The 27,923-nt window shown below is 46.5% G+C and overlaps 1 protein-coding gene across 4 annotated transcripts; it reads left to right on the top strand.

The window, feature by feature from the left end:
- Positions 1–499: 499 nt before the first annotated feature.
- Positions 500–27,923, top strand: Dcaf4 (DDB1 and CUL4 associated factor 4). 4 transcript variants are annotated; one of them, XM_008849800.3, is made up of 14 exons: positions 500–697; positions 7,305–7,383; positions 11,409–11,509; positions 11,890–12,047; positions 13,508–13,539; positions 14,575–14,677; positions 17,586–17,729; positions 18,994–19,043; positions 21,269–21,348; positions 22,827–22,928; positions 23,047–23,144; positions 24,569–24,742; positions 25,087–25,201; positions 26,839–27,923. In XM_008849800.3, the coding sequence occupies exons 1-14, from the start codon at positions 634–636 to the stop codon at positions 27,030–27,032; spliced, it is 1,494 nt and encodes a 497-aa protein (XP_008848022.1). In that variant the 5' UTR covers positions 500–633; the 3' UTR covers positions 27,033–27,923. The 4 variants fall into 4 exon arrangements, with proteins under 4 accessions (XP_008848022.1, XP_008848021.1, XP_008848020.1 ...); XM_008849799.3 differs by having other exon boundaries at positions 13,457–13,539; positions 22,830–22,928; XM_008849798.3 differs by having other exon boundaries at positions 13,457–13,539.

The raw sequence follows: 27,923 nt of genomic DNA, 5'->3' as shown, positions 1-27,923 counted from the left end.
GTCTCTCACAGGGCCTGGATTTGGAAGACATAGGATAAAGTTAGGCCTGCTGGAAGTCTCCACCAAATTTGGCCTGTTTGATCCCAGCTCTTCTCACACAACTGTCCTGACCAAGAACCCATCACAGGCTTCCATCTTCCTTATGGTTGTTTGTGGGGTCAGCTGGTGCTTGGTACAAGCACATCAGAGATCATTCTAGAAATACTGGTTGTATAAATAAACCTTGATCATTAAATTAAAATATTTTATCAATTGGCTAGTTACAATGGAAGGCCCCGCCCCAAGTACTCCAGGCCTCACCCCAAGAGAGACAGGCCCCGCCCCTCCCTCAGGCCCCGCCCCAAGCACGAGGGGCTGGGGCACGCCGGGCCTAGTCCGAGAGAAGTCCTAAGTCCCGCCCTCTTTAGAAGACTGCCCGTATTAGAACGGACAGACAGAAACCTCATCCAATGAGAAGACAGAGACGCTCGCCGTAGCCCTATGGGCTGCTAAGACACAAAACACGTCGTTGGCTGCAGCTTCCTGGAAAGTCGTGTCGCGCACGCCTGGCTGCTTTCCTGCCAGTGGTCCTGTCGGCGACCTGGAGGACGGTGTGCGTAGGTAATCGTGCTCTGGCTGTAGGCGCGACGGAAGATGTCCGGGGTGTCCCCACGCAGAGGTCTACGTGCCGTTGGGTGCCGGGAAGGCCAGACAAGAGGTGGGAGTGAGCGCGTGGGACGCGAGGGAGACGGCGTGGGCGGTGGGCCTGACAGGTCCTGCGGTGACTGGGTCGGGCCGGCGACCCCAGGGTCACCTTGCAGCGTCTGGCCGGAAGGTTCCACCTTTTACCCGGCAGTGGCTGGGCCAGAGACCTTGGGCTGGGCTGTGATGGAACACTGCAGTACCTTTTCTTTTTTTGAGACAGGGTAGCTCCAGCAGGCTTAGAACTCACTGTGTAGAACCAGGCTGGCCTTGAACTCGCAGAGATCCGCCTGCCTGTCCCTCCAAAGTGCTGGGATCAAAAGCGTGCGTCACCACCCCGGGTGTACTACCTTATTTTTATTTTTTTTAAGTTAATTTTTGTTTTAATTAAGTGTATGTGTGCGCGCGCGAAGCGTGTGTGAGAATACAGTCGCCCATGATCGCGCAGAGGCCAGAGAAAGATGTCTCCTGGCCTACTCTTATCAATCACTCTGCCATATTTCTTTGAGACCAAGTCGCTCAGTAAACCTGGAGTTAAGCTGGCAGTCAGTAGGGGAGCCTTCCCTCGTGGGTGCTGGGGATTAGAACTCAGGTCCTCGTGCTTGCACAGCGGGCTCTTTTAAAGGCTCTGAGCCATCCTCATAGCCCTAGTAGTGTCTCTATCAGATACAGTAAGTGAAATGAATTGGTGGCTTGCCCCAGGTTTTTTTGTTTTGGGTTTTTTTGAGACAGGGTCTCTCTGTCGTCGCCGCTGACCTAGAACTAAGGGAGATCCGCCTGCCTCTGCCTTTTGAGTGCTGGGATTAAAGGCATGCACCACCACGCCAGGTTTTGCCCTAGTTTTGCCTGAGCTGGTATGTGGAAAATTTCAGTAAGCCTCAGTGTGAACCAGCCTCTGTTCAATGCCACACCAGGTTGTGCGTTAGAAAGTCAGCCTTGCCTTACCATTTTCTCAGAATCCGGATGCATCTGGTCTCCCCATTGTTGTCGCACCCCCTCCACCTTGGAGGTCCATAGACATTGTCTTGCAGATGGAGTGGGGCAGTAAGAAGGAAAGAAGGCCGATTTGGTGATGCATGCCTTTAATCCCAGCACTCCGGAGGCAGAGGCAGGCTGATCTCTGAAATCCAGGTCAGAGATCAAGGCCAACTTGGTCTACCTAGGGAGTTCCAGCCCTGCTGGGGCTACAGGGAATCCCCGTCTCAAAATAAAAAGGGGTGGGGGTAGGGAAGAAGACCAAGGGTCATGGCCTTAGTTGTAAGAAACAGTGGAAATTATAGTTGAGGTGGTTCCTGTGGGTCTCCTGGCTACCCAGAGGTCTGGCCAACAGATGAAATCCCTTTTTACATTGCCAGCGTGACTGATTATATTGCCTAACTCTGTGAGCTTCAGTTGCACATTGTAAAATAGGGTTCAGTTTATTTTGGTGTGTGGTGTGTGAGGTGTGTGCACAGGCCGATATGTGCCTGTACCTCCCAAGTGCAGGGATTACAGACATGCCCCAACACACCCAAATGCCCAGTTTACTTCATGTCCTTCTCAAATGCTGAATGATGGATGTGCCACCTTTTGTTTACCCCTTGATCCGCTGAAATTATCTCTACTTTTCAGCTGCTTTTGAATAATGGTGCTGTGAACACTAGTGCTAAATTTTGGTATAGCCATATGTTTTCATTTTTCCAGAGAATATACCTAGGAAAAAACTTGTTGGACCGTATGGTAACTGTCATTTTTGTTGTTTTAATTTCTTTATTTTAAATATTTTATTTTTCTATTTTATGTGTATGAGTGTATTGCCTGCATGTAAGTACACCTGTGTCATACCATGCCGGTAGAGGTCAGAAGAGGGTGTTAGATTCCCTGGAACTGGAGTTAGGACAGTTGTTAGCTGCCATGTGGGTTCTGGGAATGGAGCCCAGATCCTCTACAAGAGCAGCCAGCACTCTTAACCACTGAGCCAGCACATCATCCCCCAGCTCTATCATTTTAATTCTTTTTTGGTCTTTTAAAAAACTTTTTTTTTTTTAAATATTTTATTTATTATTTTTATTTTATGTGTATGAGTGTTTTGCCTGCGTGTGAGTGCACTCGTGTCGGGCAGTGCCGCAGAGGTCAGAAGAGGGTTTCGGATTCCCCTGGAACTGGAGTTAAGAACAGTTTGTAGCTGCCATGTGGGTGCTGGGAATCAAACCCAGGTCCTCTGCAAGAGCAGTCAGTGCTCTTAACCACTGAGCCATCTCTCCAGCCCCTATTTTATTTATTATTTTTATGTATGTGTATTGCCTGCATGTAGGTAAGTGCACCCGGGTCCTGCAGTGCTCGAGGTCAGAAGAGGCTGAGGGATCTCCTGGGACTGGAGTAATAGACAATTGTTAGCTGCCATGTGGGTGCTGGGATTCAAACAACCAGTGTTGCAAGAACAACCAGTGTTCTTTCTTAACCGCTTCTCTCCAGCCCCTTTTTTGGTCTCTTTTGAGACGGGGTCTCTCTGTAGCCCAAGCTGGCCTGGAACTCACAATGTTGAATAGACCTGCTTGGCTTCAAACTCAGATTGGCCTGCCTCTGCCTTCATAGTGCTGTGATTAAAGGCTGTACCACCATGCCCCTCTTTAGTGGGGGGGGGGTGTTTTTGAGTTTTTTGTTTTGTTTTATTTTTGAGACTCTCCCTGTAGCTTCATCTGGCCTGGAACTTGCTATATAGACCAGGCTGACCTCAGAGATCCACCAGCCTCTGTCTCTGGTTAAAGGCATGGGCCACCACACCTGGCTCAGCATGAAAGTTTTTGATGAAATAGAGTCGTATCCCCCCTATGCTTTAGGCGTCCATGTCTAAGAACCATTTATTGCCTAATCCATGATCTAAAGGTTTAGAACTTGGATGCATTTCAGTTCATCTTTGCATGTGATATGAAATATGTGCCCAAGTTTCTTCTCCGCAACCACTGATCTCCATCATCATCCTGTCTTAGCTGGGACTACAGGCATACACCAGTGCATACTGCTGACTCTTACAGTCTTTTGGTTTACTTTCCTAGGATCAATTCTCAGAAAAAGGAAAACAAGTACATGTATAAGTTACTTGATAGATATTGTCTAATTACATTCCAAAAAGATAAACTGTACTTAGTTATTGAGATGTCTTTCCAGAATAACATTCTATTGGAACTTTTCTTCACACCTTCAGGTACTTAAAATTTTTTCTGGAAGGCAAAACCAAATTCAACTCCTGCAATGAATCTAATGTCAGTGTCTGTGCTCAGAGGAGCAGGTCCAAAGGTGGCAGATGCTCCTTTCCTTAGCAGATTGTCACTGACTGCTGCCCTCCTAGACCAGGGCATCTCAGCCTTGCAGTATTTAGGGTTGGGGAATTCTTTAGTATTAGGAGCTCTCCCTGGACATTGTAAAATGGCTGGCCACATCCCTGGTTTTTTTTTGTTGTTGTTGTATGGGGCAGGCGGGGGACCTCAGTCTCCTTGTAGCTCCCGCTGGCCTAGAACTTGATATATAGACCAGGCTGACCTCAGAGATCCACCAGCCCATCCCTTCTCCACAAGTTGGGACAGACAAAATCATCTCCAAATATTTCCAAATATATATCCCCTGGTAGACAGACTGTCCATGGTTAAGAAGGAAGATCTACACCATGATGTGCACTGTAATTCATATTGCTGCAGGTGAAACTGACAGTACTTTTATATTGAATTCACACTATGTATTTAACTTTGGAGCCACATTTGATTTGGTCTTTGTCACCATGTACTGATGGCTTTCTAATTGGTTCCTTTAGTCTCAGTCCCTCTCCAGATTCCCAGATCTGTATCTGGATTTCAGCTGCCTGCTTCATGAGATTAGTTGTCCAAAATTAGACTCCTCAAACTGCTCGGCTCCTTTATCTGTGGTCTCCTAGTTCCTGATGCCACCAGTTACATACTTCCCCATTCTCCATTCTACCCCTCTTCTCCCATGAGGTGTCCCTCCTAGATCTTTCCCTTCGCTGCTGCCTCTATACTTTGTGAGAGAATTTATCCCCTGGGTAGCTGTAGCTGTCCTCAGCTCTCTTGCTACCTATGGGGCTGCTGTCTTTGTGACAGGCATAACTGCCACTCCCTTAGCACCTCAAGTCACATACTGCCTTCCTTCCTAGCCTCCCCTTGCCTTGTATTTAGACTCTGTGCCAAACTACCTACAAGCTCCTTACCCTACCACTTTGCCTGGCAATACATCCCAGCCTATCCACACAGGGAAGCCCCTCCCTTCTTTCCTGCTATACCAGGAGAGTCTGGTCTTTGCCCTCATCCAGCACTGCTCTTGCTGGGCAGTGAGTCATGCCACGAGACAAGGGCCACAGCTCTGCCCGCCCTTGAGTGCCTAGCTCAGTGCTTGAGCAGAGTAGGCGCTGTGTAAATGTGAACCAAAACAGCCAGAGCAGAAGGAGGCACCTAGAATTTAAAGTGAAGTCAGCTGTTCGTGGAGCTCAGCAGCAAGGCACGGGGCCCTGGATTGAGCCCCCACCACCACAAAAATAAGCAGCAGGTTTTGTTTTATTTTTATTTTTTCCAGCTCAGCAGTAATTTGCACATAGCCAACTAGGTCAACAGGCACCAAGAATAGAAAAAAGCAACACTTAGGCCAGGTGTGGTGGCACATGCCTTTATTCCCAGCACTCTGGAGGCAGAGGCAGGCAGATTTCTGTGAGTTCAAGGCCAGCCTGGTCTACATAGTGAGTTCCAGGCCAGCTGGGCTACAGGAAGACCTTGTCTCAAAAAGACCAAAAAAAAAGCAACACTTAATCTTTTGCCCTGAGTTCAGTCTCCAGCAGTGTAACAAACCAAAAAGGAATTCATACAAACATGAGACAGTAGTATATAAACAGTCAAATAAATGCAAGTATAAACCATAGCAAGAATATTGAGAGGGAATTGCACTTTAGGAAAACATACTTTTCACCCTTAAATATGCGGGGGGGGGCGGAATCTTTGGTTTTGAGCTAAGGGATCATGTAGCTTGGGCTAGCCTCAAACTCCCTATGTAACCCAGAGGATGACTTTGAACTTGTGGTCCTCTTGCCTTAGCCTCTCAAGTCCTGGGATTACAAGAGCACCAGTGTGCCCTCAGCTAGGGGCTTTTGGTGTGGGTGTGAGTGTGTGTGGGTGTGTGTGTGGGTGTGTGTTTTAACCTTTTATGTGTATGAGTGTATTGCCTGAATGTATGTAAGTGCACCTGTGTCATGCAGTGCATGCAAAGGTCAGAAGAAGACAGCAGATTCCTTGGAACTGGAGTTACAGACAGTTGTTAACTGCAAGAGCAGCCAGTGCTCTTAACCACTGAGTCACCTCTCCAGCCCCTGGGTTTGTTTTTTTTGTTTGTTTGTTTTTAATTATTACATTTATTTATTTGTGTGTAGGCACATTTATGCCCTTGCCATGGTATGCGTGTGATGGTCAGAGACAACTTGTAGGAATTGATTCACTCTTCCATTTGGGTCCTAGAGGCTTGGTGGCCTGTACCCTTACCCACTGGGCCATCTCACACTTAATCTTTCTGTATAAAGAAGTTGATTTTATATATATATATGGTCTTTTTGAGACAGGGTCTCCCTGTAGCCCCAGCTGTCCTGGAACTCACAGTGTAGACCAGGCTGGCCTTGAACTCATAGAGATCCGCATGCCTCTGCCTCCCAAGTGCTGGGACTACAGGCATGCGCCACCACGCCCAGCTCTTTTTTTTTTTTTTTTTTTTTTCTAAGAGAGATAATCTTACTAGGTAGCCCAAGTTGGCCTCTCCTTAGTGCCTTCCAAGTATATGCTCTTCGCTTTTTAAAATTATTTCCAAACCATGTACAGGAATTGAGGGCTAAACAAGACCCTCCGCTTTGGACAGTTGCTGCTTCAACAAAAGCATTTTGGCAGAAAGGTGATGAAGGAAAAGTAGGAAATGAAGACAGGAGTTCAAGTGTAGGTCACTCTTCCAGAATGTTCCTGTTCCTTTGGATCAGACATGGAGCACTCTCAAGTGAAAAACCTGCGTGGATCTGAGCTGAGTTTAAAGGGAGCCGCCACCAAACAGATTTGACATCTGTGGTGTCCACAGGAGGGATGAGTCGGCATCTAGGTGGGATGAGTGACTTAGAAAGGCATTAAGACAGGCACTTCTCCAAGATGAGTAAGAATTCACACAAATATTTGTGGAGAGGCTTAGGGAAGTTAGGGTATTCGTTCCTGTTCACTTCCCTTCTCTAGGACAGAGAACTGTGCATCTATCAGTGGTGGGAAGAGAAAATGTATGAGTTTTGTGTGCATGTATGTAAGTATACCCATGTGTGCAGTGTCCCTAGATGTCAGAAGAGGGTGTTGGATCCCCTGGAACTGAAGTAATTAATGATGGTTTGTTAGCCATGCTGTGGATACTGGGTTGGATACTGGGAACTGAACTCAGGTCCTCTGCTAAGAGCAGCCAGTGCTCTTAACCACTGATCCATCTCTCCAGCTTATAGAAGCAGGTTTCTTAGGGAAGGTCTGGGGTGGCAGCAGCCTCAGTGATAACCATTTTGCAGGTGAGAAAGCTGTTGAGAAGCAAATGATGAAGCACACACACTGTGTGCATAATGTTCTGTCTTCTTACAGGAACAGAAATGGATAGAAGCAGCTGGCAGAGAAGACACCAACAGAACCCAGCAGGCAGACAGCTTGATTCTAGTGAGAGGCAAGTGTCTGAATTCTGGAAAGCCAGCTTTGCCCAGTGCCATAGTGGCATCGCACAGTGCTCACACACGTACCTGCCCTCCCCTCAGTGAGTCTGGGGTCACTGTTGGCTCCTGAGGATGCTGCTGTTGCCAGCAACCCAGCCCTCTGAGCAGTAAGGGCACAGTCACACTTTTCTCTTTTTGGTCTTTTTGAGACAGGGTCTCCCTACAGCCACACTTTCATGCTTTTTCATTTCACAGTGACTGTGGCTTCTGGCCAGAGTGTCAACCATAAGGTGACTGGTAGAGTTGTCTGATACAACTGCAGACCTGCATTTCCATTTTGGAAACTTGGGAGAGGCAAAAAAACTATCAGGGCATATCAGTGTAAGTCCTAGGAAAGATCTTCCATAAATACATGTAATCATTAACATATATGTTTGTATGAATATATGTAATATAGCATTTATATAATGTGTAATCTTTTACTTGTATGTGATACAAGTCTTTTGGGGTTTTTTTGGTCTTTTTGAGACAGGGTCTCCCTATAGCCCCGGCTGGGCTAGAACTCACAGAGATCCACCTGTTGCTGTCTCCCAAGTGCTGGGATTAAAGGCATGAGTCACCACACCTGGCATTAAAATATTTTATTTCTTAGGCCAGGCGTGGTGGCACATGCTTTAGTCCTAGCACTTGAGAGGCAGAAGCAGGCGGATCTTTGTGAGTTCAAGGCCAGCCTGGTCTACATAGTAAGTTCCAGGACAGCTGGAGCTATAGGGAGACCCTGTCTCAAAAAGACAAAAAAAATTTTTTTATTTCTTCTTTTTATTTTGTGTTGAAGTGCACTCATGTTGTGCAATGCCTATGGAAGTCAGAGAGGGCATTGGATCCCCTGGAACTAGAGTTACAGGTGGTTGTTAGTTGCCATGTGGGTGCTGGGAATTGAACCCTCATCCTCTGCAAGAACAGCCAGTATTCTTAACCACTGAGCCATCTCTCCAGCCTCTGTTTTGGGTTTTTGAGACAGGGTCTCAAAACATAGCTGACCTGGAACTCACTATGTAGATCTCACCTGCCTCTTCCCCTTGAGTGCTGGGATTAAAAGTGTGCACAGCTACCATAGTCTGTCTAAGTCCTTTTTTTTTTTTTTTTTTTAGTATTTTATGTGTGTTAGTGTTTGGCCTGTATGTAAATATGTGCACTATGTGCATGCCTGGTGTCCTCAGAGACCACAAAAGAGTATCTGATCCTCTGAAACTGAGAGTTAACTGTAGGTTGCAAGCCGCCATATGGGTCCTGGAATCCAAACCCAGGTCCTCTGTAAGAGCAACAAATGATGTTAGCCACTGAGCCATCTTTCCAGTTTCTACAGGTCTTAATATCCACAGAAGTATGTAAAGAATAAAACGGTGACACTGCATACCTACCACCCATCTTAGAAAATAAAATCTAGACCATAGTTGAAGTCCCCAATATAAACATTTTCCACGTTCTCTTGTGGTGGAGGATTTTTATTTTTTGTTGTTATTGTTTTCTTCCATGAAGGAAGTACAAAGTTTTGTCTAAAAAAAAAAAAGATTCTCCTATCCCCCACCTGGTCTCAAGGAAGGAGCTCCCTGGACTCTGGTCATAAGAAGTCACCATATAGCCCTCAGTTTCGCAGGCTCCCTCTTAACTGAAGGTCATGTGTGCCATGTCTGTCCTATTTATTTAGTTTGAGGTAGGATCTCACTATATATCCCTGACTAGTCTGAAACTCAAAGAGATCGGTGGCCCTGCCTCTGCCTCCCAAGTGCTAGGATTAAAGGTATGGGCCACCATTCCCAGCCTTTTTTTAAATTTTTATTACATTTATTAATTGGAGGTGTGCGTATGCCGCAGCATGCATGTGAGGTCAGGACAGCTTTGGGGAGTTGGTTCTCTTCCACTGTTGTAGGTCCAAGGGATTGAACTCAGGTTGTCAGCCTTGACCATGAGTACCTTTACCCACTGAACCATCTCACCAGCCTAGTCCTCCTTTTAAAGTAGACACATTTCTGGGCCTAGTGAGATGGCTTAGTGAGTATGGGCACTTGCCACCAAACCTGACAATCTGAGTCTGTCCCTGGAACCCACATAGTAGAAGGAAAGAAGTGACTTCCTCTGGGTGTCCTCTGACCACCACACACATGCCTTGGCACATGAGTGCATACACACAAATATAGAAAAGGAGAAAAGGCTACATTTCTGTAGAGTTATACAATGTCAAATATCAAGATATTTTTCCAGAACAAATGAACCCAATTAGTAACAAAAATCTCCAAAGATTATAAGAGAAAGAACCAGGGCTGTGAAAGAGGTCTGCTTTACTGTGAAAATGCTTCATCTCCATAAGCCATTCTGGTTTTTATAAACCAGTGCTACCTGCTTCTTGGGAGAGAATGTGTGTAAAATCCCTGAGATGCTGGCTGGCTCTGCGAAGGCCCTCAGCACACAGTGGGTCTTGTTGGGTATAAATCTCATATTTCACCCACATTGTAGAAAGATCATCACTGCCCAGTGTTTTTATGTTTTGTTAGGAAAACTGAAAACTTTGGGCCCCAGGCCTTCCCACAAGACGTTTTTCTTTTTTTTTTAATGTTTTTTATTTTATGTCTATGCATATGTTTCCTGCATGTAGGTAAGTGTGCCCATGTCGTGCAGTGCCCACGGAGGACAGAAGAGGCTGTCGGATCCCCTGGAACTGGAGTTATGGACAGTTGTTAGCTGCCTTGTGGGTGCTGGGATTCGAACCTGGGTCTTCTGCAAGAATAGTCGGTGTTCTTAACCACTGAGCCATCGCTCCAGCCCCCCCACAAGACTTTTAACATGTAGCCAAATGTGATCTGTACAAGAGTCCCAGTTTTAGTAGAGTGGCTTGGAAACCCACAGGCACAGCCACCCTCTGGGCTCTATGTGGGAAGAATGGAGCACCAGTTCTTGGATGAGAAGGACTGACATTTGTCATGTCACTATCCATCCTCCTGCTAATCTCAGATGAGCTGCCTCAGGAAACTCTGGGCCATAGAAGGGAGGTAAGATGAGTTTCCCTGTAACTGTGCATAGCATCAGTATTTGGGAGACACAGACACTTTGCTCCTTTCAACCTGTGTTTTTCAAATTATGTTTCTGGGGCTGGAGAGATGGCTTGGTGGTTAAAAGCATTGACTGCTCTTGGCGGAGGACCCAGGTTTGATTCCCAGTACCTGCATGGTGGCTAGAACTGTCTTTACCTCCAATTTCATGGGACTCCAACACCCCCTTCTGTCCTCCACAGCACTGCATGACGTGGGTGCACTCAGATACATGTAGGCAGTACATTCATACACATAAAATGATAACAAAAAATTATGTTTCTGTTATTGTACATGTATGGGCGTAGGGCTTCCATCAGGATACTAAAATAAGGTCTTTGCTTTATCTCTGTATCTTTCAATCTGCAGTTGTCATGGAAGCCACTTCTGGCTTTACAAATCCAGTGTTTTAGCCATGGTTCCATCCTGATATTACTGAGGAAATTACCTCTGTTTCCTGAACCATAATTTCTCCATTTGTCAGGTTGTCAAAAAAAAGAACTGGGGCTAGAGAGATGGACTTGAGTTTGATCCCCAGAACACATTAAAAGCTGGGTGTGGAGTTGTGCACTTGTCATACCAGCATTGGGAAGGCAGAGACAGAAAGATCTCTGGGGCCCACCAGTCAGCGAGCCTAACCTAGCCTACTTTGTGAGTTCCAGGCCAATGAGAGACCCTGTCTCAAAAAGGGAGGCAGTGCTGTCATGGTAAAGTGCGCCTTTAATCTCAGCACTGGGGAGTCAGAGGCAGGCAGATTTCTGTTAGATCAAGGCCAGCCTGGTTTATATACCGCGTTCCAGGCCAGCTGGGGCTACAGGGAGGCAACAGACAAAAAGGCAGTACCTGAAGATTGACAGTCAGGATTGTCCTTTGGCGTACACAGATGCACACGCACACATGCACAAAAAGAATGATTGGCAGCTGAAGCCCTTTGCACAACTGTATGTCAACAGGTGTGTCACAGGGACACCAAAGAACCCGCAGGATTCTAGCCACCATGATGCTGATTCCCCGTCAACCTCATCCAGCACAGCTGGAGATTCTTCCGTGCCAGGTAGGCAGTTGGCTGGGTAGGGCTCCTGGCCCGCATGGGGGAAAACAAACCTCGTCCTGCCTCATTTCCCAGTTGTGTCTGTCCTGGCTGTCCTTCTACAGCCAAGACTTCCATGTGTCTCTTCACTTACATGGGAGTCATCAGCCCATTCCTGATGTGGAAAGAATTCTAGAAGCAAGTTGAAACTCTAGAGGAAGGAGCTGGGTATCAGGAGCAATGATCTTGGATCCTGAGGCAGGTGGTCTCCTGAACTCAATACTGACCATGACTGTCCCTCAGCCAGCAGAAAAGACCCATGAGTGGCAGTGGTCAGGCCCCTGGACTCTTTATTACATGGGTCAAGTGTTTTAAGTTGATGAGGCTTTTTTTTTTTCCTAAAGATCTACCAGGGTTTTACTTCGACCCTGAAAAGAACCGCTATTTCCGCTTGCTTCCTGGTCATAACAACTGCAACCCCCTCACGAAGGAAAGCATCCAGTATAAGAAAATGGAGGGTAGAAGACTACAGCTGCTGGACCAAGAGGACAAGCAGAAGAAGGTGGGACCCACTGCAGGTCACCCAGATCCCCACCTCCTGCAGCACCCATCTGGTGTGAAAGCAAGTGCCGGTTAGGTACCCTTTGACACCTAGTGTAGGTTCATTGGACTGCAGCGTGTGCGATTTTTTTTTTTTTTTTTCTGGCATGGAAATGAAGAAAATAGGAACAGGCGAGAAATCCCTGTTCCCACCCCTTTTCCTATTTGCTTGAGCTTCATTGGATGTTCTGTCATGTCCTTCCCCAGGAGAAACTTGAGAAACATGATTGAATCTTTAATTCTCTTCTTTTCAACATGGGGTTTCATGTAGCCCAGGCCAGCCTCAAACTCATTTACATAGCTGAGAATGACCTTGAACTTCTGATCCTCCTCTCTACCTCCCAGATATTGAGATTATAGAGTCAAGCCACTATTTCCTGTTTTATGTGCTACTGGGAATGGCACCGAGAACCTTGTGCATACTAGGCAAGCACTCTACCAACTGAGCCACATCCCTGGTACCGTAATCGAATTTTTTTTTTAATTTTTTAAAAAATATTTTTATTTTATGTGTATGCACGTATTGCCTGCGTGTATGTAAGTGCGCCTGTGTTGTGCAATGCCCTCAGGACAGAAGAGGCTGTCGGATCCCCTGGAACTGGAGTTACAGAGACAATTGTTAGCTGCCAAGTGGGTGCTGAGATTCGGTCCCAGGTCTTCTGCAGGAACAGTCAGTGTTCTTAACTGCTGAGCCATCTCTCCAGCCCCACCATAATAGAATTTCAATTACTGTATATTTTATATGTACCATCAGGGTGCTGGTTTGAATTCGAATGGTTTGGATGCCACCAGCAGTCTTGTGGACAGTTTTAGATGCCTGGATATTTTGTTGGTTGTGGGGGTACTAGAAGGGAAGAAGGGGAAATCCTGGCCTCAGAGTTACCTGGTGGATAGAAAGTATGGCACAGATCTGGGCATCTGGCCTTGCTCGATACCTAGAATGATGTGTTCATCTCTCTAGGTGTATAGTTGTCACTAGATTATACATTTAGACAGAGGTATGGCACAGACTATCCGACCCACAGGGCCTACACAGGGCTGGGTTTTTCTTCCTGCCAATGAGAGGATACTTTTAGAAGATACTGTCAAATTTTTACATGTATCATTTCTGTCCCTTTAGTTTTCCCTCATTGTGTCCTGTAGAACTAAAATACCCCTGTTACCCAGTCTACAACACAAATATATCTACATTGACTTTTTGCTTTTGTTTTGTATTTTGAGACAAGGTCTGTCATAGCTGGCTGTACTATGTCATTGAACGTACTGTGTATCCAAGGATAGCCTTGAACTGATTTCCTTTCTTTGTTTCCCCAATGCTGGGATTGTAGGTGTGTGCCACCATGCCTGGCTTCATTGAATTTTTTTTTTTAGAAAGTAACCAGAATGGGATTTAACATGTCTTCTATCCTACAAAAAAAACAGCTGGGTTTTCTCAACATCACCAGTTATTGCCGGTAAGACAATGCCTCATTTCTTCCTGAATGTTCTCTCTTGTTCCTTATTTCTGTGGTCTACAAAACTAGTCAGGAGAGACCTTGTGCTACTCTATGAGGAATCTTTATAGTCTGGGGCTTCCAGTCCTAAGAAACTGGTTCTCTCCTGAATAAGGGATAAAATTCAGGTAGGAGTCTGGTGAGAGAGGAGGGGATTTATACAGAAATTCTCAAGACTGTAGTCCTCATGGTAACTTCATTCCCGAAAGCCCTTCTCATGGGCTGTCACTAGATAGAGGACATTAAGTGAATATGTATATGTCCATCTAAATGTTGTGGTGAAGTCTGGGGATGGGAGAGTGCTCACCTAACATGCCTGAGACCCTATATTCCATCCCCAGTAGCTCAGAAAATTTTAATCTTTGTGAGGTCTGGGAGTAATTCGAACTAAAACTGATCAGATAGTTAATTCCCTCGCATATCATGAAAAAGAGACCAAAGTTTGCAGTGGTGGAATTTGCTCTAGGTAAAGCTAGAAAGACAGGATCTGACTTCAGCCCCTATACTTCTAACCCGTGTGCTCTCCTGTCTCCATGTGCCTGTGAGGCAGAGTACCCCTTCAGGATCAGCCAGTATATAGGGGTTTCACATAGAGCAGGTGTCCTGTATTTCCCTCCTGAGTGGGAACTAGAATCTAGGAGAGGCAGCCATGCTGTGGAAGAGGAAAGGGGCATTGAGGCAGTTTGCTGCACACTTAGACTCCTCATGTGACACATGCCTTCAGCAACCTCTCATCTCTCAGGCATTCTCCTCATCCCCAGAAAGAGTGGTAGTAGGTGATCATAAAGCAAATCCCTAAGCCTAACACATTGATTCTGGTTCAATTATCCTAAGGATTTAGAGCAGAACTCATATCAAGACAGAGTGGGAAGGTCAGGAGCCCACGTGTTTTCCCTTTTTAATTGTTGAAACTTGATCTCCTTGCTATGTTGCCCAGACTGGCCTTGAACTCCCATAGCTGGGACTACAGGAGCACACCTCTGTTTCCCTCTGTAGTTTATCCCATGAGCTGCGAGTGAGCTGCATGGAGAGGAAAAAGGTTGAGATTCAGAGCTCAGATCCTTCTGCTTTGTCAAGTGACCGGTTTAACTTCATTCTGGTAAGTGAGATGTGTCTGTGGGCATGCAGGTGTGGCTTCCATGGCCTGGCTTAGAGTTGGTCTTCGTCAAGCCTGGCCATCTAGATGCTAATTACTATTAAAACGGATAGCTTCCTTTTGGTTTGATGGTGGGTTGGTTTGGTTTTCTCTTTTATAATTTATTTTTTATGTATATTGGGGGGGTGGACATATGCCTGCAGGTGCCCACAAAGGTTGGAAGAGGGCATTGGCTCCCTTGGAGCTGGAGTTACAGGTAGGTGTGAGCCACCCAATATGGGTACTGGGAAGTGAACTTGGGTCTTCTGGGAGAGCAGCAAGGGCTCTTAATTTCTGAGCTATCGCCATCCCTGTTTTTTATTGGTGTTTGTTTGTTTGTTTAGATGGGATATTGCTATGTAGCCCCGGCTGATTTCTATCTCTTGACCTTCTGCCTTACCTAGTGCTGGGATTACAGGTAGGAGACACTGCACCCAGGTTTTGACTTGATAGTTTTAATGGATATGCTAGCTGCTGGTGGGCTGGCAGGGGAGGCTGTGCTGTCACTTGTCCTTTAGGCCTATCACGTGACATAGAGGCTGGGTCTAGCCACATGCTAAGAACTCTTACAGAATAACTTCTCCCTGGCTGTGTGGTAGATGCTGCTGAACAAATGCACAGTGACCCAGGGGACTTATAGCCCCTCCTAAGTAGGGGCAGGGTCAGTGTGCTATCAGCTGCAACAGAATACATTACCTTGCTTGCTGGCTGTGACCTTAGAGGCAGGGGCCTATATCATATCATGTGTGGGGAGAAGTTCTCTGTTTTACTGAGACCAAGGCTGAAAGTCAGGGTCAACTACTAGAGCTAAGGGATGGGCAAACATTGTCTTGGAGATAGAGGGTCCCCCTGCACATAGGGGAGCCTCCCCTCTCCATGAGCCTCCTGGTACTTGTCCTGTCAGGCAGGCTACATCCTTCCTGGCATCCAAGGAAAAGCCTGGGAGAATCAGATTAGGCTGTGGAAGCAGTGATCTTCTGGCAGAATGGGAGACCAGAGCCACAGATTGAGCCTTGTGAGACTGGCACTGAGGCCTTGTGCCCCAGGGCACCCTGAGAGCAGAGCCCTTCTGTGAAAGGAGTATTTTGGTCAGACCCAGATTCTCTGCTCTTGTAGCCCTCATGATTACAGTTTAATCTGAATCAGTAGGTACTTGGTTGCAGTGAGCCCTTTCCCTGGGGTGAACAGGTTGGTGGGGCGGGGGCGGGGGGACTGCAGGTAGATCTGTCTTCTCCATCACCTGGCATTACAGCTGACTGGCTGGCTGGTGTGGCCAGAGGGCTGGGAAGGATAGTTTGCTACCCAGAAGCAGTTTTTCCCATTGAATTCTCACAGATAATGGGTTTGTTCTGGAATATAACTCCCCAATTAAACAAGCAGCTTCGCAGCCTTCCCACTCTGTGTATATGTGTCTGTGCTTGTACACAGTAGCACATAGTTACATAATTAAAAATGATATATTATCAGCCAGTTTTTAGTTTGAAATAACAATGTTTTTGCTTGGGTTTATGTGTTTGAGTATTTGCCTGCATGCATTTATGTCCACCATGTATGGTCCTAGTGCCCATGGAGGCCAGAAGAGAGCATCAGGTCCCCTGGAGCTGGAGTTACAGGCAGTTATGAGCCTCCATGTGGGTGCTGGGAACCAAATTTGGGTCTTCTACAACAGCAGTCAGTGTTCTTAATCTCTAAGCAGTCTCTCCAGCTCCTACTTTGGGTTTTTTGAGACAAAATCTAAGGGTGCTCTCGACTCAGTTCTGCTCTCAGAACTCAGGCTGCTCTCAAACTCAGTTCTCCTGCTTCTGCTTCGTGAGTGCTCGGATTATGGGCACTGTGATGGGCTCTTAAATGAAAAAAGGAAAACATTAAAACAGTGCATATTACTGGGCATGGTGGCACACGCCTTTAATCCCAGCACTCGGGAGGCAGAGTGAGTTCAAGGCCAGCCTGGTCTACATAGTGAGCTGCAGGACAGCTGGGGCTACAGGGAGACCCTGTCTCAAAAAAGACAAAAAAAAACCAACCCCTGCATATTAACTTCTTTTGGAGCTACACCCTTAGCCCAGTGCTAGATATTGAATCCAGGGTCTTGTACATGCTAAGCACGTAGTCTGTCACTGATACACACCTGGTCTTGGGTACTGGAGTTTTTTTTATCTTACTGGTAATGGTAGTCTGTAGATTAGGAATATATTTTTGCTTTCTCTTTTTTAAAATGCTTTTGGTAGTGTATATTACATATTGTACATAATAGATTTGTGATGACATTTGCTGTTTTTTGAGGCAGGGTCTCCCTGTAGCCTCAGCTGGCCTAGAACTCACTATGTAGACCAGATTGGCCTTGAAATCACAGAGATCCTCCTACCTCTGCCACCCGAGTGCTGGGATTAAAGGCATGTGGCACCATACCTTGTTTTGTGATGACATTTTCAATATATATGATGCATTTTGATTATATTCTCACACACAAACTCTTCCTTGTCCCACTCATACTCATCCTCAATTTTGCATTTTTACCTATTAACAATTATAACTAATATTTTCCATGTCATTACATGGCTTTAATCATGGCCACGTGGTATGGTCTTCTGGGCCAACACTGACTTCTAAACCCACTTCTGAGGAGCCACTGAGGACCTCAGACTTCTGACCATGCCCTTCTTTGCCATCTTCATCTGTGCTCTAGAAGAGCCAGGACAGACTCTGAGCTTTGCCCAGATATCAGTCTACTGAACAGGAGAGTCAGGACCTCCATTCTCCCTCCTGGAAAGGAACTGTCACCTGGAAGAAATGCACAGAGCATGGAGACCAGGACAGATGGGAACCTGCCTGGCTCAGCCCAAGAGATCACTTACAGTCCATTTCCTTCCAGGCAGATACTAGCAGTGACCGCCTGTTCACAGTGAATGATGTCAAAATTGGAGGCTCCAAGTACGGTATCATCGACCTGCAGGGACTGAAAGTCCCCACGTTCAAGGTGCACATGCATGAAAACCTGTACTTTACCAACAGGAAGGTATGCCTTGTCTCTTCGACCTTCTAGCTTACTTGCCTTTGGGCCCAGGGTACTGCATAAGTTGTTGGTATGTGGAGAAGGGTCAGGAAAAGAGCATTGTGAAGAGTATAGGCACCGCATTCTCACTTTTCCACGGGACAGTTGGATTGGTAGTTTCTGAGAGCCCACAGGAAGAGGAGGGCTGGGGCTTCTTAAGTTGGAAGAGAAATTCGCTTAGGGGTGGGGTGGGTTGAAGGCAATGCACTTTAACTGGCCCTCAGGATGTTCTTTCCAGAGATCAAGAGTTTTATTGGAAGGGACATAGATCCTGGGATATGGGTTACAGTGATCATAGCCTGGATGGAGTCCTCCTCCCCTGTGCATCAGAATAATGCACAGACCAGCTAATCTGTCACCAGTAGGGTTTAAATAAAAGTCAAGTGTTCTCCATCTAGGAGCGTCCTTTCATTTGCAGTAGGGTGAGGCTGCATCTAAGAAGCCGTAAGTTTCTGCTCACGTGAATTATGAGCCACAAGATAGATACAGGTTGGAAATGGCTTGAGGAACCAGGCATGGTAGCTATAACCTCAGCACTCAAGAGGCTGAGACTGGAGGATCACCATGAGTTCAAGGAAAGAGAACAGCTTATGAGTAGAGTAAAATTCAAGACACCTTTAGGTTGTTTGTCTCCTGGCCCCCTAAAAGATAGAGAACACAGCCTAGCCTAGGGGATATACCATATATCTTAGTTTTTGGAACCCAGGCTGACATGGAGGAACTGAGGCCTGGAGTTTGCTTCTTTTCCCCCTCAAGTCCCAGCATGTCTGGGCAAGGTACTCTGCTAAGTTCACGATGCTCCTTCCAACCCTTTTAAAGAGCAGAACTTGAAGAAAGAAATCACATGTCAGGTTAAGGGGTAGCTCAGTGCTAGAGTGTTTATCTGGCCTGTGCAGAGCCTTGAGCTTGATCCCTAGTACTAGAGAGGGGAAAGGTCTCTATCCCAACAATTTTTTTTTTTAAGGTTTGTTTTTATTAATGATTGTATGCATGCACTGGTGCCTACGAAGACCAGAAGAGCACATTGGTTCCCTTGGAGCTGGAATCACAGGGTTGTAAGCCACCTGACATGGGTGCTGGGAAGTGCCCTCTGCAAAGGGCAGTGCTCATTCTTAACCGCTGAGCCTTTTTTTCCAGCCCCACTACAAGTCATTTTGTAGAAGAGCATTTATCATTGGTGTCATGAGTTGGCAGTTGACCCAGTCTTTCCCTCCTGCTTCCTCTCCAGGTGAACTCTGTGTGCTGGGCTTCACTCAATCACTTGGATTCCCACATTCTGTATCCTTTGGCAGGTGAAAATGTTTGGTGGATAGCTACATCCTGCTAAGGACCTAAGCCTCTACAGCTTTGAGATGGCATCTTACTGGCTGAGGGCTAGGCCGTTCTATACTTCTGTCTCACTGGGATAGACAGCATAGATTCCCCCGTTTGTAGTTGAGGTCAGGAGATGGCTGTTTCTAGGGATGCTGTTGAAGTCTCTGTGCCAAGCACTGTTCTGAGACTTGATGTGATAGCATTGGAGCTCAGGAAATCTGCCTCTAGAGCCCACCAGCCCTACCACCAGCATGTGACTTTGGGCTCTTATCCCCAGACAGACTCAGCATCCATGTCAGTACTTTGGCAGAAGAATAAAGCAGAAAGGACCAGCATAGTCCTAAGAAGGCACCCCAGTCCTGAGGTTGAGAAAATGTGGTTATTACAGGGGACACTGAGGACAGGGTCAGCAAAGGGGGTTCCTCTGACATTGAACACAGGACTCTAAGCCCTAGGACCTGTGGCTCCTGGAGCACTCTAGCTTCTGTCTTCTCAGAGAGCCAGCAGGGCTTTTTACTAGGACCACAGTAGCCTGTTGCAGTGGTGTCCGGGCCTTCCTTCATGTAGGATTGGTTTAACTCACATGTTCATGACAGTTGTCCTTGGTTCATTTCCTCAGCAAATGAATTCTTAAAACCTGTATGTTGTCATTGCCTTTGAGACTTCATGAACTGTCATGCAATTCTTTGAATGCACGTAGTGAAGTTTTCATTGGTCCTCAGCAAATGAAAGCTTAATCAGAACTTTTGGTTTGGGGGGCCTTTGGGTTGTTTGTAGTTTGTTTTGTTTTTCTTGTTTTGTGGGGATTTTGTTTTGGTTTTTTGATACAGGGTCTTGCTGTATAACTCAAGCTTGCCTCGGTTTCATAGTCCTGCCTTTGAAGTGCTAAGATTATGGGCCTGCACCCCTGTGCCCAATCTCATACTCCCTTTTGCATATATGTATTTTGTACACTGGTACACGTGTGCCACAGCACTCATGTGGAGGTCAGCAGACAACCTTGGGTCCTGGTCCTCACCTTCCACCTTGCTTGAGATACTCTCTTATTAACCACTGCATATGCCAGTCTAGCACGCCCATCTCATCCTAGGAGCACTGAAATTATCACACACCTCAGTTATCTGAACTCCAGTCTTCACACCTGTGTGGCAAGCACTTTACCCACTGAGCCACCCCGCCAGCCCTGAAGTTGCTTTTAAAGTTTCCTTTAGTAGCAGTGGGAGCTTAGACAGGCGAGGCGATACCACAGAGAGATGCGTACTCTAAAACTGAAGCAGGTAGAGTGGGGCATGATGGCGCAAGCCTTTAATCCCAGCACTTAGGAGGCAGAGGCAGGTGGATCTCTGAGTTCAAGGACAGCTGGGGCTGCAGAGAGACCCTGTCTCAAAAAGACTTAAAAAAAAAAAAAACTGAAGCAGGTTAGTAGTGAGGCAGGAGCTGCTGCTGCTGCAGGAGGAAAAAACACAAGCCTGAGAGGTCTAGCTTCTGCCAGGGAATCTGGTGGGGTGGAGAGAAAACAGGATGGAACTCAATAATTAGTGGTGAGAAGGAAGCCAAGAAAAAAATGTGCAGTTAGAAACAGGCAGGACTGGAGTGTTTTCCATCAGAAGGGCATAGGATGAGGTGAATCTAGAAGACAATGGAGATTGGAAGGTTGGGGAAAATCTCCTGCCTGGTTCCTTTTACATCATTTCAAAGTGTAAGGGGATTAGGGGGAGGCTGCAGAGATGGTTCCACAGTTAAGAGCACTGGCTGCTCCTGCAGAGGCTTGGGTTCAGTTCCCAGCACTCACATGGTGGCTCACAACCGTCTGTAACTCCAGTTCCAGGGGATCTGGTGCCCTCTTCTGCCTTTTACAGGCATTGCACAGCACATGTGTACTTACATACATGCAGGCAAAACACTCATACACAAAAATAAGTTAAAAAATTTTTTTTAGTTTAAGCAGTACTTCATCTCATGCATGGACAAGTATGCAGAAGTATTACACTGGCCCAGAAAAGCTCATACCACTTTGAAAAACAGCAATTCTCTGGGTAGAGAAGGATAAATGGACTGGGAGGTTAGATCTGGAAATGGGTATTGTTCTCTGCCCTACTTTGTTTTATAATTTTCTGAAGGATATATTGATGCCTATTCTCCCAAAGGGGAGAGGGCTTTACCTGACTGTCCTTAACAGCTTTTTCCAGGCTGTGCCTCATGGGCCTTGCAGGGACACCAGGCTGTGCCACTCTGCTCCCAGCATCGCTCTTTGCCAGTAATCACCAAGGTGTGTGGAGTCCTTTGCTTTGGGAAAAAAAAAAAAAAAAAAACAATGCTTAAAGAAAGGCCTCTGTTCTCTGAGGGTCCAGTAGAGGAGATGTGGTCACCAGAGGCTGAGTCACCTCGGTTTAGAGCATGGGGCAGGAACACTGGGCAAAACTGGCAGGTTCTCTTAAGTCTGCCCCCGGATCACTGCATTTTTAGATTTGCTGCTTTTCACAAACCCTTTGAGGTCGTTTCAGCAGCCAGAGGCAAGCTAAAGCGTGTGCACAGCCATTGTAAAACATCAAAACATGGTTTGAGCTGCTGAGCAATCATTCAGAATACACTGGTTAAGCTTCAGTGTGTGGCAGGCATTCTGGTTGGCTGGAGAGTTTGCCCATTCCTTCCTGGCTGCATTCTATGTGTTGTTTTCAGCCTTTCAGAAAGTTAAGCATCTAGGAGACAAGGTCAGCTCTAAGCATGAAGGCTTCAGGCAGAGCTGGCCCAAAGCTCAGCGCCTCCTCTCCTACACTCAAGATTGCCTGGCCTATGCAAGACAAGAGGCAGCGCGTACCCTGTCAGGTTCCACTTGGAATCGGATGAGGTGCATTTAGCCCAGTGCCTGGCATTTCACCACCCAACAAGCTTGTCTGAAGCAGGTTTGTCCTATCACAAACTTTGCAGTTATGAAACTGAGGCAAAGAAAGGGTCAAAATTTATGTCACAAAAACTCATTGTTTTAGTGTTAGAAGTTAGGATAATGATTCTCTTTGGGAAGTTGAGGTAAGGGTAGAAAGGGATATGAGGGAGGTTTCTGGGGCACTGAAGTGTCTTATTTCATAGCCTGAATGGTAGGCATGGGGCTGTATTCACTTTGGAATAACTCATGGAACTCCAGGCTTGTGACTTGCCCCTCTTGTTTGTTCTATCAGTGCAGATGTTTTGTTTTGAACTGTTTTGAGCACACAGTTGGTACTGGGACTGGGATAGAAACTACCTTCTCTGTTTGACGACACTGCCCCTGTGAGAATTATTAGCGTTGGGAACTGTACAGTCTGGACTATGAACAAGAATCACCCCTTGAACAGGCTTCCCAGCTGAGTCATTTCTCTGGTTGCTGCAAAGTCCAGAAAAGGGTGAAGGTAGAAACCCTGTCATAGTTTAGAGTTCTGGAGGCTGGGAATTCCCAAGAGCCCAGTGCTAGCCTCTGAGGAGGGCACCCCATGATGAAACCAAACCAATCAAGTCTTCTAACTGGGGTCTCTCTTCCTCTTAAGTCCATCATTGCCACCATGGAGCCCTGATCAGCATGACCTCATCTAATCCTAGTCACCTTCCAAAGACCATCAGCATATGACTTTGAGGGACTGAGTTTGCAAATACGAATTCTGGGAGACACCTAAACCAAAGCTTTTCCCAGTAGCTTCCCACCTGACCTGGGAGAATGGAGGAATCCTCTTTAGGCCTAGAAAGCAGCCTTGCTTTACTTTCTCTTTTTCTCAGCAGGTACTGACCGGCCTGGAATGCTCTGCAGTTTCCGGATCCCTGGTGCCTGGTCCTGTGCCTGGTCCCTAAACGTCCAGGCAAGTAACTGCTTCAGTACAGGTGAGTCATGGCACCTCTCCTTGTGCCACGTGGAAGACTCCACAAACCTGCTTGCTCCGCCCAGCAGTTCTTCCCAGACTGCCATCAAACCTTTTCTTACCAATCCTGTCTCCACCAGGTTTGTCTCGGAGGGTCCTGCTGACCAACGTGGTGACAGGACACCGGCAGTCATATGGGACCAACACTGATGTCTTGGCCCAGCAGTTTGTTGTCTCGGTTGGTTGGACTGGCAAGGGCATAATGGAGCATTCAAAGTATTTGGTGGAGTGAAATTAAATTTCCCAGGTGTAGCATCTAGGCCTCCTCTTTTAACAAAAGAAAAAGAAGTGTGGAAAGGGTTAATGAGTTGCTTTGTATGTAAATGTGTTGTAGCCAAGCAACAGTTGGCTCCCGTTTTGTTTTCATGTGTATAAGCATATCCATGTGTACAAGCCCACGGAGGCCAGAAGAGGTATCAGATCCCATGGAACTGGAGTTATTGATGGTTATTAGCCGTCATGTGGGTGCTGGGAGTGAACCCTGATCAGAGCCTCTGTTAAGAGCAGCCAGTGCGCTTAACCTCCTAACCACTGAGCCATCTCTCCAGCCCCAGGCCAAATCATTTTTTTAAAAATTTTCCCAGCACTTGAAATAGATCTCAGGTCTACCTAGCAAACTCCAGGCCTCCTAGGGGGGCTATGGAGATACTATCTCAAAAAACTTAAAAAAAAAAAGGTTGGGGATATAACTCAGTGGTGGCATGCCTGCCTAGTATTCCATCCCTGGAATCACAATAAAATACAATGTATGCCAGGTGGCACACACCTTTAATCCCAGCACTTGGAAGGCAGAGACAGGCAGATCTCTGAGGGTTCAAGGTCAGCCTGGTCTATATGGTGAGTTCCGAGCCAGCTGGGACTACAGGGAGAGCTCCCTGTCTCAAAAAGACAAAAAAAAAAAAAAAAAAAAAAAAAAAAATGTGTAAGTCCAATACTAATTCACAGCTCTTAACTAGTTTCATACATCACTTTTAAGTTAGACATTTTAGACACTTCAAAATAAAGTATCATCATTACTTTATTTCAAGTACTTATCTGAAAAAGATGCCACCTTTTTTCTCTATTTTCTTATTTTTTGACATAGTCTCACTAATGTAGACCAGGCTGGCCTCTAACTTGTAGGGATCCACTTCCTCCATCTCAAGTTTGAGTTTTAGGATTAAAGGCATTGAAGGCGTGTACCACCACCACCACACCCAGCCCATCTTTCTTTAAAAGAGTAAAGGAGGAAGTCCACTCTCTTGTGCTGTACAGAGGCAGAGCTGATCACTCAGTTATCTTCCCTGTGATTAAGACCCCACATCTCACCTAGTTGTCTGTCTCCAGCTTATCACCCCCACTTTCACTAAAGCCTTAATGGACACAGGGTACCGTCACCTGGGTTTCAGAGGAGACACCTAGGGAGACAGTTCCCCACAGAGAAGACAGTAGGGGAGACACAGGGTCCAAGGCTTTACCTTCTCATAAGGACCTAGCCTCATATCTAACTTCATTGAGACCTAAACCCTCACTAGTCTATTGAACCAGGTGCTCAGAACAGGCTTTCTTTGATGAGGACAGATCCTTATAGCCTCTTAGCACTGAGCTGTCCTCTCTCCACAGACTCCTTTGCTGTTTAATGGTTGTCGTTCTGGGGAGATCTTTGCCATTGACTTGCGTTCTCCAAGTCAAGGCAGGAGCTGGAAGGCCACCCGTCTGTTTCACCACACAGCAGTGACCTCTGTGCGGATCCTCCAGGAAGAGCACTACGTGATGGCCTCAGACATGGCTGGAAAGGTAGGGAACATTGACTCCAAGCCTCAGGAAGCCGGGGCACAGGCCCTGCCATCCATGGGTTCTATAAGATACCATGGTGCCAAGAAACCAGGCAGGGAAATTAGGGCTATCTTGGGAGCTCCTTTGCTGCCCCCGTGAACTTAATCTGGCCAAGATGGAAGTGCAGAAGGGCCTTTCTGGTTTCATGGTTTTGATGGAGTCACAGTTCAGGAGTTAAAGGTTATCAGTCTTCATAACCTGAAAAGGCCACTGGAGACCATCTCATCCTTCCAGCCTCACACCCAGTTTTCACTGGGGTCCTGCTAGGCCCTCCTGAGTGATCCTTTGTGCTTTGCCCCCCATAGATCAAGCTGTGGGACTTGAGGACAATTCAGTGTGTGAGACAGTATGAAGGTCATGTGAATGAATACGCCTACTTGCCCCTGCATGTGCATGAGGAGGAAGGAATCCTGGTGGCAGGTACGTGGGAAAGGGAGATTCCATCCATAAAATACTGTCTCTTAGGGCTCTAGCATCTTAAGCAGCAGAAAGTGGTCAAAACCGGAACTGGAAAATTGGAGGCTATGAACACCTGAGATGTCAACAGCTAGCCTCTGGACAGCCCTGTCACCATGACAGTGTATAGGCATCGCCTCAGAAATAGGCAGGTGGGGTACAGCAAGACACAGCAATTGAGGCCTTGGTTGGGGAGTCTGGCCTACTCAGGTCTGCAGGATCCCATCAGGCATCATCCTACCTGAAAGCCATTCGTTCTGTTCACATTTCCCTAAGTGGATGCTGAGAAAAGATAGTGAGGGTACGTGAGTGAATGTGGGGTTCCTGGTCCTTTTAACATCACCCACGATCTGTGGACTAGGAGCAGCTATTTGGCTACTGAGCCTGTGGAAAGAAGTTACAAATGGACTACAGTGCATATTGTTTCCAGGCCACAGTATGATAGCACAAAGTGTTTTTACATACGGAACAGAAGGCCCTTGACACGCTTGCATGTGAAGCCTCACATTTGCTGATGTCCCTATACAAAGTACTCATTCCCCATTAAAAGTTTGGTGGGTTAAGCAGCATCACTGTTAGAACTTTCTTCAACACAAGCACTAAACTTGCTTTTATTTATTGGTGTTTTGTGTGGCTTTTTGTTTTGGGTTTTTAATTTTAAAGACAGGGTCTCTCTATAGCCCCAATTGGCCTGGATGGAATTCACTACATAGATCAGGCTGGCTTTAATTAATCTCAGAGATCCACTTGCCTCTGCCTCCCAAGTGCTGGGATTAAAGGTACGTGCTACCATGCCCAGCCTTGAGCTTACTTTGAAGTTTTTTTTTTAATTTTTTTAAAAATTTTATGTGTATGAATGCATGCCTGCACATGTACCTTTGTCATACAGTGCCCACAGAGGACTGAAGAGGGTGTCAGATTCCCTGGAACTGGAATTATGGACAGGTTAGCCACTGTGTGGGTGCTGAGATTCAAACCCCGGTCTTCTGCAAGAACCACTCTTAACCACTGAGCGATCTCGTCAGCCCCAAGCTTGCTTTTAAATTTACTGTTTTCCATGTTTTCATCTCATGTGCCAGGTGGTAGACGAGCTATGGCTTGGTGATGTAGGGTAGTCATTCTCAGCCCAGGGTAGCACCATGGGGTCAGCACTAGGGTCCTGGAGCTGAGTGGTGAACTGTGAAGTCTGACTAAGACCCTAAGAACATGTGTGTGGCGTCTAAGTTGCTGTAAACTCATGGTGTCCTCTGGCACACTGCTCCGAACTCTTAAACCAGGAAGAGCTGTCATCTGCTCTCTCAGGATGTAACAAAGTTGAGAGATCTTCCTGGCTAATATTTCATCAAAAGGAAAACAGCTGGTTGCCTGGCCTCTGGGTGGGCTGGACTTCAGCCACGCAGTGCATTTTGTCAATTTGGTTACCTGCAGAGTTAGCATTCCAGAGGACCAGAGCAATCCAAGGTCTTATATTAGCAGCAGAAATCCATCAGTGGGTTGGGGTTTGGTAAAATCACATTTATCCCTGAGACCCTGAGGAACCTGTCTGCACGCGGTAAATTTTCCTTTGCATTCTAACTTACTGTATCTTCCCTCTTTCTTAGTGGGCCAGGATTGCTACACAAGAATCTGGAGCCTCCATGATACCCACCTGCTCAGAACCATACCTTCACCATACCCTACCTCCAAAGCCGACATTCCCAGTGTGGCCTTCTCCTCTCGGCTTGGGGGCCTCCGAGGAGCTCCAGGGTTGCTCATGGCTGTCCGGCAGGACCTTTACTGTTTCTCTTACAGCTAGTTTTGTATAGGCTATCTGGAGGAGGGGGTGGGAGCTTATTTCAGTTTTAAGTGGTACTTGATAAATAGGCTGCTGGGGACAGAGTGCAAAGAGGTTTACCTGAAATAACTGCAATAAAGTTGATGCAGTTGTGTGCTCAGAGCTTGGAAGTCCTTTTCATAAAAGGTACTTCCTTTTCCTATTGAGTTCCTTAGACATTTTTCTCCTTGATTAACAAACCACGCTGTCTTCTATGGGGTGAAAGTGGCAAAAACTAAACTAAAGCTGCTGCTTTCACCAGGCAAAGCCAAACAGTGAAATCATGTGAGTGCTCAGTGCTGCAACCCCAGGGCCTGCCTCTGTCCTGGAGAAAGGTAGCTGGGCTGTAGAGGAAAAGGCATGGTCTTGAATTTATCAAGCTTGGCCTTCTTAGACACTACCAGTGGACTTCTGGGATTCTCCTTCTGTTACTGTGCACAGGCCTTTCTTTAGGGTAAGGGACAGAAACTGTTCTGTTACAGTAACCTGAGTGTCAGTTTCATGTCAGTTCTAAAGGCCCAAGGTCAAAAACTTGGCTTTGGTTTTTTGTAATTTTGGAGCTAGTTTATGTAATATTTATATAAAGTATTAAAAGTCTTTTTTGGGGGGGCTGGAGAGATGGCTCAGCGGTTAAGAACACTGGGTGTTCTTGTAGAAGACCCAGGTTCGAATCCCAGCACCCACATGGCAGCTAACAACTGTCGATAACTCTAGTCCCAGGGGATCCGACAGCCTCTTCTGACCTCCACGGGCATTGCACGACACGGGTGCACTTACCTACATGCAGGCAATATGCGCATACACATAAAATTTAAAAAAGTCTTCTTTCTACCAACTAAATAAAGCAGAAAGAACCATTGTGTAGCATGTTGA

The sequence above is a fragment of the Nannospalax galili genome, unplaced genomic scaffold (assembly GCF_000622305.1).
Source record: "Nannospalax galili isolate Female #2095 unplaced genomic scaffold, S.galili_v1.0 scaffold24, whole genome shotgun sequence".
NCBI lineage: Eukaryota > Metazoa > Chordata > Mammalia > Rodentia > Spalacidae > Nannospalax > Nannospalax galili.
This window is presented reverse-complemented; position numbering and strand designations above follow the sequence as displayed.